Genomic DNA, 14621 nt, shown 5'->3' on the forward strand with positions numbered 1-14621 from the left:
AGTCTGATAGCAGAAGCTAAAAGTCAAGGCCAAATTACATGTGATCTTTGTCATATTGTTTGTCCTTGTGTAGTTTTTTTGTTACTATGATTTTATTTGGGTTGTTTGTTTATATGAATACAACAATAGCAATAAAGAACAAACAGATATAAAAAGAGAATGGAGGATGAAGGGAAAGGGGGAGAGGAATGGATCAGCATTTGTAGGCTTTGCTCATTTTCAGTTTACAGAGGTGTTATAAAATACCTTTTACATTCAGCTAAAGATAGAGTTGTGTAGGCTTGCCATATAGCTTGATAAGCATTTAATTTCTGTAATCTACTGTATAGTTTGTGTAGGGTGAACTAATGGGCTTCTGTCGATTGTAACCAGTAAATGGGAGGGGGGTTAACTCTTTGCTCTGCCACAGTCCTGAGCAGAATCAGACACACATACCCAAACCACCTGCGATTCAGAATGCAAAGAAAGCTCCCACTGGTGCCAACAAGAGCTTTCAGTAGGCCCTTGGGTAGGGACTTTAGCAAGGGCAAAGTGTTAAATCAGGGTATTTATTGAAACTGAAATTTGTATTGTGGTTATGTATGATTGTACTAAATATGAATTAGTTCAAGTATATAAATAGGTTTAATTATTAGTACTATATATTATGTCTTTTATTTTCTTAGTTCACTATGCACTTTATCTTGTTTAATATGTATCCTATTTATACAATTAAATTAAACAGCAAAACTATAGAAATGTTCATAGAGGTGAATGAATTTGCATGTTTTTAATTAATTAGGCTGCTAACTAAAATTGTTTTTATAAAGTCAGAATACAGGAGAATAATGTCAAAATCTCCAGTTTTATGCCATCACAATTTTTCTTTTCATTTTGGATGTATTATTACCAATTCTTTTTGCTTTTAGGTAAGTTTTTGGGTAGTTAGAGAGATTCTTCATGCACAGACATTAAAAATACGAGCTGAAGTTCTGAGCCACTATATTAAAACTGCTAAGGTAAGAAAATCTTGTTTTGGAGTGTCCTTGAAGGGTAATCTTTCAGACCCAAGTTTGGAAAGATAGTAGATATATATTTGCCTCCATTTACCTATGACAAGAGGAAATGTGTGTCACTGTCATTATATAAACTGTAACTTGGAATATTGGAACAACATTCAAAGATAGCAATTCCTGATTATTCCGTGGAAGAGCAATTAAAATGTGTTAAGTGTAATATTACTAATTTGTTTTCTTGGGGTATGATATGTCAACAATACTTACCTGGGGCATGATGCAGAGAAAGTTTTGATTATGTTCCATCCAGTGGGTAGTATTCCACCAACAGGGGTTGGGAACCATTTTGGCTCAGTGGGATACATCCTTATTTGGTCCCACCCCCACGGGCCAACTTTGACAGATTAGCAGTATCAAACCCTTATGTCAATCACTTGATGTCATTTTTATGTCAGACTGATAGGTGAGTTGTCCCACCCACCTGTCTGAGTCCATTACACAGAACTTCCAGAGTGCAGCACAAGGGGCTTTGCTGCTCTAGTAGCACCAAACATTTTGCATTGAAACTACTGCTAAAACAGAGCTTTTCCCCTCCTAGGTGCTATTGGAGCAAGGCATACTCCCCCAGCTATCACTTTCAGCAAAAGGAACTCACTTTAAGCTTCTGATTGTTCCTTTGTAGCCATGTCAATACTTTCCTCACAGCTGATAATGGACATGACTAACTCCATTTATTTCAGTGGGCATACTTCTATTATGATTTAGTTTCAATGGGTGGTATCCAAATAACAGTGCATTTATTTTGTTTATCCAGTGGAGACTAGGGTTGGAAATTTTAAGCATAATTGGAATTAAATCCCATTAAAATGAATTGGGCTTATCATGTTTAGTGTTGAAGTGAATAGCTACATCAGAAGACTTGGATTGCTGCAATCCTTTAAGCTACTTTTTACTTCCAGTGTTTCTTTTTTAGATTTTCTTGTTTTATGGTATTGCGTTTCTGTTATTGCCAAATGTCTCCATATAGATATTCATAGCTTGGAGTCTAGTGACATCATAGACATGTAACATTAATATTTGAATCAAGAAAATGGCTTGATGGGGTCATAAAATCCCATGGTTAAGTTATCAGGAATGTCCCTTGCACATTCATACTTCTTTCTTCTGCTCAAATTGTCCCCCAGCTTCCCTTTTAAATGTTAACTACTACTAAATATGCAAATATGTTAACCATGGTTAACATTAAAAGGGGCATGAACAAGGTATGTACTTCTGATCTTATATCACAGCCCAAACCCTTTTATGCCAGGGTGTGTGTGTGTAAGAGAGAGAGAGATTGGGCAAACGTGTCCCTCCATCCTCTTGGTGCAGAGCTGTGCATTTTGTCAGCTGAACGCTGGCAGGATCCTCACCTGTGGCAGCCTGCAGAAAGCCCCAAGTTGGTATGTTGGGAATGAGGTGGGTCTAAACCTACCCCAAATCTGCTGGATCATATTACATGATGGTATTGGGTCTGATTTCAGCCCAACAACAGCGGTGCCAGGTCTAGGCTGGCACAGCAGTTTGCCTCCTCCCCCCAACTTCTATCCTGGCCAGCATAAGTGGAAGAGCTTTGAGTGCTGCAGTGGCGCAACTGCTCCATTAAGCCCCATCACTACCCAGTTGAAGTTTGGATTGCAGCCATAACCATGATTTATCTGTCAGTGTTACGTCCACCACAGATGGAGGTCACACACAAAGGTTATCTAATGCAACACAGCTGTAAAACCTTGGCTTTCACTTAAATTGTAATAATTTGGAGAGCTTGAGTTTTGCAAATTGGCGTCTGATTTTCAGGTTTTTTTGTTCATGGTACTGCTTGCTTGTTGTAAAATAGATTGGTAATTTAAGTTGTTGTCGACTCAGCATATTACTAGATACTAAACTGTTTTGTTTTGTCCTCAGAAACTGTATGAATTGAATAATTTGCATGCTCTTATGGCTGTAGTGTCTGGATTACAAAGTGCTCCCATCTTCAGGTTGACTAAAACTTGGGCGGTGAGTGAACTACACAGAACATGAGTCTAGTTTCCCTTTCTTAACTTCAAATTAATCTGGAAAATAGGGTGTTTATAACAGTGTACTTGCTTGTTTCAGGGGTTATTACTGATACCTGTTAATTTTTCTCTTCTTCACTTTAATGTAAATTACTTTTAGTACTTTTTAAAAGCATATTCCTCTTCACTTTTTTCCATCTTGGAATTTAAACAATTTACTTTTCGTAAATAATTCCTTTTCATAGGCCTTATGTAGAGTATAGGTACATCCTAAAGGTACATGTGAATTTATCCTAACTTCCATAAACGATTATTGTTGCTCCCAAAGCTTTTAAAATTAGCATGTGAGTAGCTTTGTGTTTGATTGGATTGTATTTATATCTGTTGATCTCATTCAAAAGTTCATTACATGGCGAAAACATTAGCTTGCAGATGAGGTGGCCATGCTGCAAGTGAGTAATTTGCATCTCCCACCAGCAATGGTCTCTCTGTATAGGAAAGCAGCACACCTGAATATCATGCCCTTCAAATTTGTTTCATTCTGCACAAGCTGGCTGAGGCTAGGAGAGACTGAGCCAATGTATTGCTGAGTTAAAGTCACTTTGCGGTATACTTGTTCACTGGCGAAATGTTTTGCACGAGCAGAACGCTGTTGTGTAAGAGCAGGTTGCTAGTAAAATTGTTACATTATAGTTTGCACAATGTTGCACAATGAATTTCCACTAGTGCAACTGTGGTATTTGATTCCTCTGTTGCACAGTATTAAAACTCTCCCATCAAGAGCTCTTGCACTAGAAGACAGACAACGTTGGATACAGCCCACTAGTGTGTTAGGTGCCATAAAATTTAGCTGTGTTTCCTGTGACAGAGTAGCATTGCTAGTCTGGAAGTTTTAATTATCTTAAAATGCTTTATTAAATACAGCTATGTGTAACGACTGAGGGATATGGTTTGTAATCTTGATGGATTATGATACTGCATTTCTCCAGTTAGAGCACGGATTTTACCCTGATAAGAGTTAGGGAGTTGTGGGTTTGTTCTCAGCCTTATATTGCTTCGGGCAGTGGAAACGGAATGATTTATAGAGACTGATGGGCTTATTTCATGTAGGGTGTATGCTGCACATCATATAAATATACCTAAATCCCTACGCTTTCCCCTGAAATATATCCTTACAAGTGACTGTTCAACTTCACTTATGCCTGAATGTCTGATTTGAAAGAACAGATGCTCTATTTTCTTAGAAAACTTACATTCTCAGTGGATTTTCTTCATATCTGTCTGTATTGGTTCTCTGTTAAATAGACTCCAATGAATCATTCAGTGCTACTTCTGTTGATGATCATTCAACCGTTCTCTAATTTGGCATCCTTCTGTAAACATTCATTTATCGTCCTAGGTGAGAACTATGACTGACTTTCAGTAACCTGACTACAATATAAGAATTCTTTTTGAGATGTATGTGTCGCTCATGCACTCATGGAGTCTACTCAGCATGTCCCTTGCTACAACAGTTTATGCTTTCAGAATGGTTTGAAACGATAATATTCTTGGATAATATCCAATGATACTGTCTCCTGACATGGAGGGAAGCCATTTTTGGCAATCTTCTCTCTCTGCTTCAGCATTCTGTGCTGTTCTAAATCTGCTCTGATGGGTTTCCCAAACCTCTGGTGAGTGGGGCTGTAGAAGGGCAGCAGGGTTGCCAAATACTGTCTCCCTCTCCATTCTGCTGATGGATTCACTTCTAACAGCAGACACTCATAATTAGATACTACACTTTAACTTAAACTATTTTTGTTCCATAGGTACACAAAGTATGTCTGGGCTTGGTAGCGTTAGTTTCTACTAGCCGTCTGTTAAATCCAGTTCCATTATGATAGCACAACAATATTATATGAATTTATTAACACAAATATTTTCTGATGCATTATAAAACTCGGATTCTAAGTAGGTTGAATTTTAAAAACCCTTCAATCTGAGTTCCACTCCATAGCTTTTGAAAGTGTTTACCCCTCCCCCCACTATATAGTTGTCATATAAGTTCAAATTTTAAAGAACGATTACCTTTCTGTTTTCTGGTACAATCACAAAATGACTGGGAAAGTGTGAAAGTAAGGCACTTGTTTTAATTTTCTGTCTTTGACGTGTTATTACAAAAATGAAGAAAAAATTATTTTTTTTAAAGAGGCCTTTGGCACATTAAAGACTAAGGGCCAGATCCAGTCATGCCTTTCCACAAATTGAAGGTTTCTTCCATTTGCAGAGGGAACTGTGATCCAACAATAGCTCCTTCTGAAGGAAGAGGGGAGGCTGTTTTTGCCAGTTCCCTCTGTAGCTCTGAGTGTTCCACTCCCATGCTATTCTGGAGGCTGTTCCAAACCTTTGGAGCAGCTTTTCAGGGGGCAAAACAGGAATCAGGGAAAATCGCCACTCACTCCTTTCCTCCAGCAAAGCATTCCATGAATGGAACGCCACTCATGGGAAGTCTAGATCAAATCTTAAAAAACTTTTTCAAAGACTAAAAAGAGTTTTTCTATGCTGGATCACAGAAACAGCTTGGAAAAAGTACAATGAGGTTTATTTTCAGTTAGAATTCATGATGAAACCACAGTTTTGGCATGATTACTCCTTCATTTAGGGTCTTCAGAATGGTGATTATTTCATCCTCCTGCAACCTCCACTTGTTTATTGAACAATCCTTTATATATAAATTGAAGTAATATGCCATTCTTAGAACAGTGATTACAAACGTATCATATACAACATATGTGAGTGAAAAGTTGCTCATAAAGTCCAACACTGTCATAGTGAATTTCAGAAAAGGGAAATTATCAACAACAAAAATAGAGCATTAGTTAAAAGGTAGTTGAAGACAAGAGCATAAGTTGAATCTCTTCAGAAGGCTTGGAGAGTATCTACAACTACTGCATCAGAGGCTCAAAATATATAACACAGATTAGGGGGGAAAGTATAAGCAAGTTCAAGAGGATGCTAGTGTAGTTAAATAAACTTTTTTTCTCTCATGACCTTTTCCCCTTTGCTTTGCTTTTATTGGTGCTTCATTATCTATTGGTGGTTAGTTATTATTGAATGCAGAGTTTGTATATTTTAGTAACGTGTGTATTGTAGGTTATATTTTGACTGTATTGTGAGCTGCCTTGACCACTTCATATTGAGGCTGGATATAAATCCATTAATTGAATATAAATCCATTAGCTGAAGACAAGAAGGCTTCCTTGCCTTACCTCCAGTAGCTATTTAGAATAAAAAAAAATCCTACACTGTCAAAGTAGTAGTCTTGCATTAGTAAGACTACTAATTTAATTTAAAATGTAACATAGCTCAGTCCTTTCAGAATTAAAATGGTTGCTAAATCTTCCAATAGGCTATTATCAAATTTCCACATATTAAATCAGTTGTAGCTTTTTAGTATTTCCTTCTGTAGTACAACATAATTGTTAAATTGTTGGAGAATGAAGGCACGGCTTTTGTGATAACTATTTTGGTTCTTCCTCTGCCCCTAAAGTTACTGAGCCGAAAGGACAAAACTACCTTTGAGAAGTTGGAATATGTAATGAGTAAAGAAGACAATTATAAAAGACTTAGAAATTATATAAGCAGCTTGAAGATGACTCCTTGTATTCCTTATTTAGGTAAGATAAACACTTTAATTTTATTTGTACAATTAAAATGTTACCACATCGTAAAAATGCTAATACCTGCATAGTGTCTGTGAACAAAAGAAACATTATATACATCCTTGTAAAAAAACCTGGATGTTTTGGAAAAAAACTTGCTAACTTGTTGATACTTGTTTCTGTTTATGGATAATATCTTGTGAAACAAGTGCTGTTCAGAATTCAGTGTTTGATATGATGGTTCCAACTTCCATTACAATAGGCCAGATGCACACCAGGCTTTGTAAGGATTGTTTCAAAGTTGACTGACCTTTAGCCTGGATTTAATCTGCATGTTGTGACTGGTCATATTAGTAACCCTGCCTTGTGTCCAAATTGCTAGCATAAATCAGCAGTTTATGTCTGAAAAGTCCATTGCACTATGATTGATGTATTCATAGTCTGGCTATGTAGAAGCCTTCCAAACAAACACAGATTATTCAGGTAATAACTAAGATGCCACCTTGGTTTGATAAGCATATTGTGAGTTCTGTGAATTATCCTTCCATGACTGCCCAACAGTTTGGTAGTTACACTGTGAAGTTTAGCTGCCTTTAAAGAACTAAATATTTGAATACTCTTCAACCTACAATAATGTTAAGCTATGAATAGTCCGTTTCAGACAGAACAATAAACTCTTCCTTTTATAATCGTTTAAACCTACAAGAAGGATAATAGCTTAAAAGGTTTTATGGTAGCAAACAAAATACCTTGTTCTCCCAATAGTATTCACATTAAAAGAAATGCAGCACAGATATCAAATGTACTAAGTATCTGTGGTAGTGATAATATAGTATTAATTAACCAGGGATTTTTTCTGGCTATGTTGAACATTTCATAACATGGACATACTTGTTAAACATTCTGGAGTGTTGAAGATATAAGAAGCCCAGTCTCTTCAACTGTGATTAAGGAAAATTTTGATGCCAACCTTAATCATTGATTAATGCAGACCAGGTTTCATACTAATCAGTGACTGGTTAAGCAACTCCAAACCCTGCTTTCAAAACTTGGTTAAGGCAAGTACCATGTTGGAATTAACTGCAGGTAGGAATGCTTGTTCATAGGATTGTCTCTTAATTATGGTTAACACATTGGGGCTGTTAAATCTGCATTGTCCCTTTGTACATAAGTTACTGTCTATGTAGTACCCTTTGCTAGATGTACTGTAATATTTAAGAACTAGTGTGGTATCTGGCTACTTGGTGTCAAGAAGGATGCCTTTTATGCTTCCTTTTACATATTCAGGAGAATTGTGCTTTGCAGGAGGTGGCCTATGTTGCTTATGCAATGTTGTTCTTTCTTGAGACTAAATTGATAGATTTTTTAAAAATGTCGGAAGCTTAGCTATTATTTGTTTCAAGACACTTTAGTTATCATTTGCATGTTGATTAACAAACGCTTTTCACTGAAATTATGCAAAATGTTGGTTACATGGCTACAGTGCTTTGTGGTTTTTGTTACTTATTATCAAGGGTCCACAAATAATGTCTGGGCTTGGTAGTCAACCATTGTTTCAACTATTTGTAAAATGTTTGTGAGCATGCGCACAGTGCTTTTTCTTTTCACTGAACAACTGCAATCAGGCCCCTCCTTACTCTGAATCCAACTTACATGCTGATGCCATGATTCCTACTGAGTTCTTGTGCTCCTCTTTTTGGGGATATAGTACTCCCCAGACTTCCCTTCCCAGTATACTGGGCAAAGCTAGGCAACAGTCTCCCTTAAACAACAAAACCCCAATCTGTTTCCCCCCCCCATTTTCCTTTCAGCAGCTCTTCACTAAAATGTCATCTCTCCACCCAGTCTGTTTCCTTTGAGGAGCCACAGAAGATACCCACATTTTTCTGCTAGCCTCTTTCCTTGCAGCAACTCAGTTATTCACAACTTAGTCTTAAAAAAACAACATAGGGATGTCAGAGCAACTGGAGTTAGTTCCCAGGTTTTTTTCTTTCTCATGGAAAGGCGGGGGGAATGATGGAGGCAGCATTTTTTCTGGCTTTTCAAGTACACTCTGCTGCAAAGCACACAGCCTGGAGAAGAGTGAGGAACTTTTCAAAGTGGCAATGGCAGAACTGAAGGCAGCAGTAAGGGAAAGCATACAAAGAAGTAAGAAGTAAAAGGAATGAGGGATTTTAAAGTCTCTGCTTTTCTGAATAAAATGACTACACAGCTGTAACGGTGCTAGTGACATAGCACAGAGGCCTGTCTGGCAATGTAATTACATTGCTCAATAGGAAAAATGCAGGCTCTTTTTTAAAAAAATCATGCAAAATACCATTGTTTCTCTTTGCTGGAGGCTGTGCCTCAATTCTGATTACGTTCTTACATTCATGTTTGCCATGGCAATCACATTTGTGGATTCCTGCTTAAATGCATAGAATAGAGCAGGAGAAGTCTTTTAAAAGTTAAACTTAATGGCAGTTACCTCAGTATGGCATAAGGTGCTGTTACAAAGCTATAATATTCAAGTAACATGGCCAGGCCTATTGAGAATGGATGAGATCCAATGTTGCATAAGTGGACGAGATGGGATTTCTCTTCCTTACCTCCCACTGCAGCCACCTGTATCCCAATCTGCTCTGGAAGGTCCCCAAACCCCAGATTGTGGGAAATGTACTGTTAAGTTATAATCAAGGTGGGAAAATAGGTAATGGTGTAACTTTCAATCTGAAGCTGACATGTTGGTGTTCACTTAGATGTGCAGCTACTTAAATTTTTATAAAGTAAATGGAAATAAAGCTTTAGGTATAGCATAGTGGCAAAGCACAATAAAAGGAAGTTTTACAGCTAGAAAAACTACTGATGTTTTGGAGGTGGGATTTTGTACATTATATCACTTCAAATAATGCTTATTTCACTGAAAGCAGGAATGGCAGTAGTCAAATATTAGTACAAAACGTAACAGGACAATAAACAATCATTTATGAAAACTCTAGTTTGGCAATCCCTAGGAAGAAAATGGCTGCTTCTCAATTTCAGCTCTAAACATTAAAATCATTAAGATAGCCATTTGTCCCAGTAATAAACTGGAAGATTTAGCAATTTATAGGCCATATACTGTAGTGAAAGATATATCATTGATTTAAAACACAACAAAGTTTCCTTCAAGAATCGCTTTCTCGACCTTCTTGTTTTGCTCATACAATATGGAATAGCTACATTACATACCTTTAGCTTTCTTATTGCATAGTAGCCAACTGTATGTTAATTTTGTAATAACCTGACGACATTTATTTTCCCTTCATTGGACAAGACCTGAAGAGGACTATGTGCAACATTCTCCTGTGCATGAAGTTTGGGTGTTTGCATACTGCTTTCCCCCTTCTGGTGGCAGCTCAAAATGACTTACGGATTGCCACTCCAGAGCTACAGGAGTCTCGGGCCACTGATCTTGGCTTGACTTGCTAGATTGTCAGAATCTGTGATAGCCACCATGCCCTTCCTGGGCAGGTTTCTTTTGCTCATGCTTGGCCTTTACAGGACTTGGCATCTCCTGCAAAAGCCCCAATGCAATCAGGAGAAACTGCCCCTCTTTGCCTAACCAAATTCTCCATGTATATACTTCTCCGTGAGAAGTATATTTCTCTTTGTTGTGCTGGACTTTTTATGCTCAGCATATGGGATGGGCAGGGGTGCTTAACTGCTAATGAACAGACAAATGGATTTGTGGAATGGGTAAGAGTTAACAGTGGTTGAAAAGTCCAATTGCATGACCCTTTGGGTACTGGACTTTTTAGTTGATCTGAAGAGCTGAAGTGCCTGATTGAAAAATATTTTTAATAAAATAGACAAACTGAATTTTAAAGTTGAATATTAGGGTCTTGTGCTGTTTCAATAAAATAGGTCTACAAAATTATACTAACTTTTGCATGCTTGTAGATACAGCTTTAGAAATGTGTAGTGTCTGACTCACATGGATTTCTTGCAATCACTTTTGACAGAATGTCTAATACAGTAATATATTCTAAAAAGAGATTTGAGTAAAGAATTAAGGTTTTCAGTGTTGAACCAGGTGAAAATTACTGAATGCTTTTCACACTGTGCTCTTGACAGCCTGGCTGTTTTTTTGAAAAAATAACTAGTTTTTTAAAAAATCACAATGGTGTGCAGTATTGTCAAAATAATGCAAAAGTGAAATCGTCATTCATCTGGCTGCTTGAGATATTTTGCTGCTCCTCCTGATTTCTGGAAATAAGGTTTAACAAGGCGAGAACACCCACATTTTAAAAATGCAGCTCAGATACATTTTGGCCTTTTCAGTAACCTGTAACCATTCAGGTTTCAAAACTAAAGCTTAATAGGCTTCTCTTCAGCCCAGCTTATAGACCTTGTTGTCTACCTACTTGTGAAGGGAAAAGGCAGCCATTGCAAGTGTTTCCTTAACATGGAGGAATTAAATGAATAAGAATCATCTCCCAGTCCTAGACTGGCACTGCTAAAGTACCAAATTCAGTATTTAACTTTTTTTATGGCAGACAGAGCATTTATTAAGAGATTATATGAGCGTAACACTTGGATAGGAAAGAAGACAATCATTGCAGCTGTCCAATTATCAATTAATGCTTAGGCTTGACAACTGTCTAAACTGAGCAGGAATTTTAAACTGGGTAAATGTCAGGATTCTAGAAAATGTGACAAGGAAAACAGTTGCAGCTCTGTGAACTTCATAGGGCGAGATCCAGGATCACACCAGGAGACGCAATAGGACTTCCCCTTCTTCTCCTTCCCTCATGCCTCTCAAGCTGCTGCACAGGGTACTCCAAGTCTCTGGAGCAGATTCTGGGGCATGCGGGGAGCTGCAGGTGGGAGGAGAGGAAGAAAAGTCTCATTTGCATGAATGGAAGTTGGTTGCGTAAGTGCACACTTCAAATCTAACTTAGGCATTCATGAGAATATTTCGTAGTGGTTTGCACTGGATTTATAACTAACAAACATTCATTTTCAGGAGAATCTGTCCTGTAAATTCAATATCTGTTATTGTATTCTGTTTTTGGAAACAGGTTGCTATATCGTTGGTAGAACTTCCAGTATAAACTGTGCTTTCTGTCCTTGTAGAATAATTTCTAAACAGGGTTTCATTTGGTGCTTGTGCAAGCAAACCTGCAACATCTCTAATGTAAGCAATTTGTGTCCTGGTATCTCTACAAATGTAATTTGATCCTTTTGACTTTATTCACTAATAGGCAAAAAAACCTTGCGGTTTAAGAATCTACCTATAGCCAACAGATGTTTCTATCAAACTTTAAAAAGCAGGGAAATGGGCAGCTATAGTGAATGCACCAGGGGAGCTGGAGACCTGACATCCTCTCTGAGATATTGTACTGTCCTACAAATTTGTCAAAATACAAGCACAATTTGGGTTGGTCTTGTACAGTCAAATCTACTTCCTGTGTAGCTTGGAAGAATTTGGGAAGAGGGGGATGGGAGCAGGTGGAAGGAGGAGGCAGGTTTGATCATTTGCATGCTTATTGAGTTAAGTGGGATTTACTCCCATGCAATCATGCTTAGGATAGGTGCAACTGACCACGGGGGAGGAGGAGAAGCAAGAGGAAGAGAGGGCTGGAGTGAGGAAGAAGGGAGGAGAGGGGAAGGGGAAAGGCAGGTCTGATTATTTGCATGCCTGTTGAGTTCAGTGGGATTTACTCCTGTGCAATCATGCTTAGAATAGGTAAAACTGACCCGGGGGGGGAGGAGAGGGAAGGAGGGGGATGGGATTGGAAGAAGAGGATGGGAGGAGTGAACGAAGGGGAGGGAAGGGGCAAGAGGGAGGGGATAGGAGGAGGAGAGGGCAGGTTTGATCATTTGCATGCTTTTTTTTATTTCAGTGGCATTTACTCCTGTACAATCATACTTAGGATAGGTGAAACGGACCTGGGGGAGGGCAGGAAGGGGAGGGGGAAGGAAGGGGAGGGGAGGAGATTGGATGGGTGAGCACTGGGCAGAAGGAAAGCCCCTTTCCTTTCTAAGACAAAACTTTGGGAACAATATCATTGTTTTTTCAGGGTTTCCCTCACCTTTTTATTCTACAGCAGGATTCCCCCAAAGAATCCTGGGAAGTTTGTGAAGGGTGCTGAGAGTTGCTAGGAGAGGCCCTATTCCCCTCACAGAGCTACAATCCCCAGAAGAGGGGCTGACTATTAAATTCCTCTGGCCACTGGAGCTCTTTCAGGGGAATAGGAGTCTCCTAACAGCTCTCAGCAGCCTTCATAAACTACACTTCCCAGGATTCTTTGGGGGAAGCCATGACTGTCTAAAGTGAAATAAAGGCCTGGCATGGGTGTGGCCACCTGATTAGCCAAGCCCAACAGCTGTGAGTCTGGCTTTTAGAACACTGACTGCTGATTCTTCCTGAGCATGCTTGCCCTTATAATTGACTCCAGTGTTAAATTTCTTAAATTAATTAAAAATCACCCATGTAATTTAACTTTTAAACTGCAGAGGGTGAAGACCAGAGTATGGGGCAAGGTCAGTAATAGGATTACAGGTACTTTGTGAACATTGCTGGTTTTTAATTAATTTCAACAAATTATGAGACTACTGGGAGAAAAAAGTCCAACAAGGGTCTGGATTTTCTCTCTCTCTCTTTTTACACTTTGAACTCTCTATTCTCTCTGAGTGTTTTGTGTATTGCCATGAAAACTTACAGGGCTGTTAAGCAAGCGTTTCTGACTTCAGGACTATAAGTTTGTAAGGTTCTGTTCTGAAATGAGCAGCAGAATGGCATGGGGGTATTTTAAATTTAACATTACGGAATGCAAAACATCCATGCTGGCTATAGTATACAGCCACTCTTGTGGTTGTATAATCACTTCAGCCTTTCTTTTATTATTCTTTTTTAAAAACAAAACAAAACAATATAGGACCTAGCTGAAATGCTTTATAGCAATGGTTCCAAAACTTTTTTTTTATGGACCACTTGAAAATGGCTGAGGGTCTTGGTGGACCACTTAATGACTTTTCTGCTTGTAGTAGCAATTGTAATGTGCTATGCTAGATGTTGTATGATTTTGAATTGTATTTTATTTATATCATATTTTATTGTTTCACAATTTGAATTCAAATTTTAATGTGATGGATGCATATGGAACAGAAATGAGAGGAATTTAATGAGGGGTTTGTGTGTGGAGGTGGGATTGGTTGCAAAAGGCAAGTAATCTGTTTAAGGGTGGGAAAAGGCTAAAAAGGCTTGCACTCAAAGCACTTCAGATGTGATCTCCTTTACCATCAAAAATTGCTTAAAACTTGTCAGCACTTCCCCCTATCCTCCTTCACCCTTTCCATCCCAGACACAATATTAGTTTTCTCTCTTTTTCTCCCCAAACCCCATCATGCAACCAATCCTATTAATATTTACTTAGAAGTAAGCTCCACCAAAATCAATGATTCCAAGCTGTCCATGGAGGCTCAGATTTCGGCAGTGAGCCGGGCAGCTTGGTACCAATTACATCTCATACGGAGGCTGCAACCCTACCTCCCTATTCATCAGCTCCCACTGGTGGTACACGCCCTGGTCACCTCTCGATTAGACTACTGCAATGCGCTCTATGTGGGGTTACCCTTGAAAACGGTCCGGAAACTACAACTGGTGCAGAATGCGGTGGTTCGGTTGCTTACAAACAGCCACCGCCGTGATCACATCACACCAGTATTATTTCACCTACATTGGCTGCCAGTTGTTTTCCGGGCCCAACTCAAGGTGTTGGTATTAACCTTTAAATCCCTATACAGTCTCGGCCCAGTTTATCTGAAGGAGCACCTCCAGTACCACAAATTAAGCCGCCCAACCAGATCAGCCACACAGGGCCTTCTCTCAGTCCCACCAACGAAAACAGCTAGGTTGGTAGGGACTAGAGAGAGGGCATTTTCAGTGGCAGCCCCCACTCTCTGGAACTCCCTCCCATTCGATC

The 14621-nt window shown here is 38.8% G+C and overlaps 1 protein-coding gene across 3 annotated transcripts in view; it reads left to right on the top strand.

Annotated features, from left to right (window-relative positions):
* RALGPS2 (Ral GEF with PH domain and SH3 binding motif 2) overlaps positions 1-14621 on the top strand; it is a 217627-nt gene that overhangs the window by 89786 nt on the left and 113220 nt on the right. For all 3 annotated transcript variants that reach the window (XM_061634215.1, XM_061634214.1, XM_061634216.1), the window contains 3 exons: positions 909-998; positions 2940-3032; positions 6561-6687. In XM_061634215.1, coding sequence (XP_061490199.1) covers positions 909-998; positions 2940-3032; positions 6561-6687 — 310 coding nt within the window. The remainder of the gene's footprint in view (positions 1-908; positions 999-2939; positions 3033-6560; positions 6688-14621) is intronic.

The sequence above is a fragment of the Rhineura floridana genome, chromosome 6, assembly GCF_030035675.1.
Source record: "Rhineura floridana isolate rRhiFlo1 chromosome 6, rRhiFlo1.hap2, whole genome shotgun sequence".
In the NCBI taxonomy this organism is placed as follows: Eukaryota; Metazoa; Chordata; class Lepidosauria; order Squamata; family Rhineuridae; genus Rhineura; species Rhineura floridana.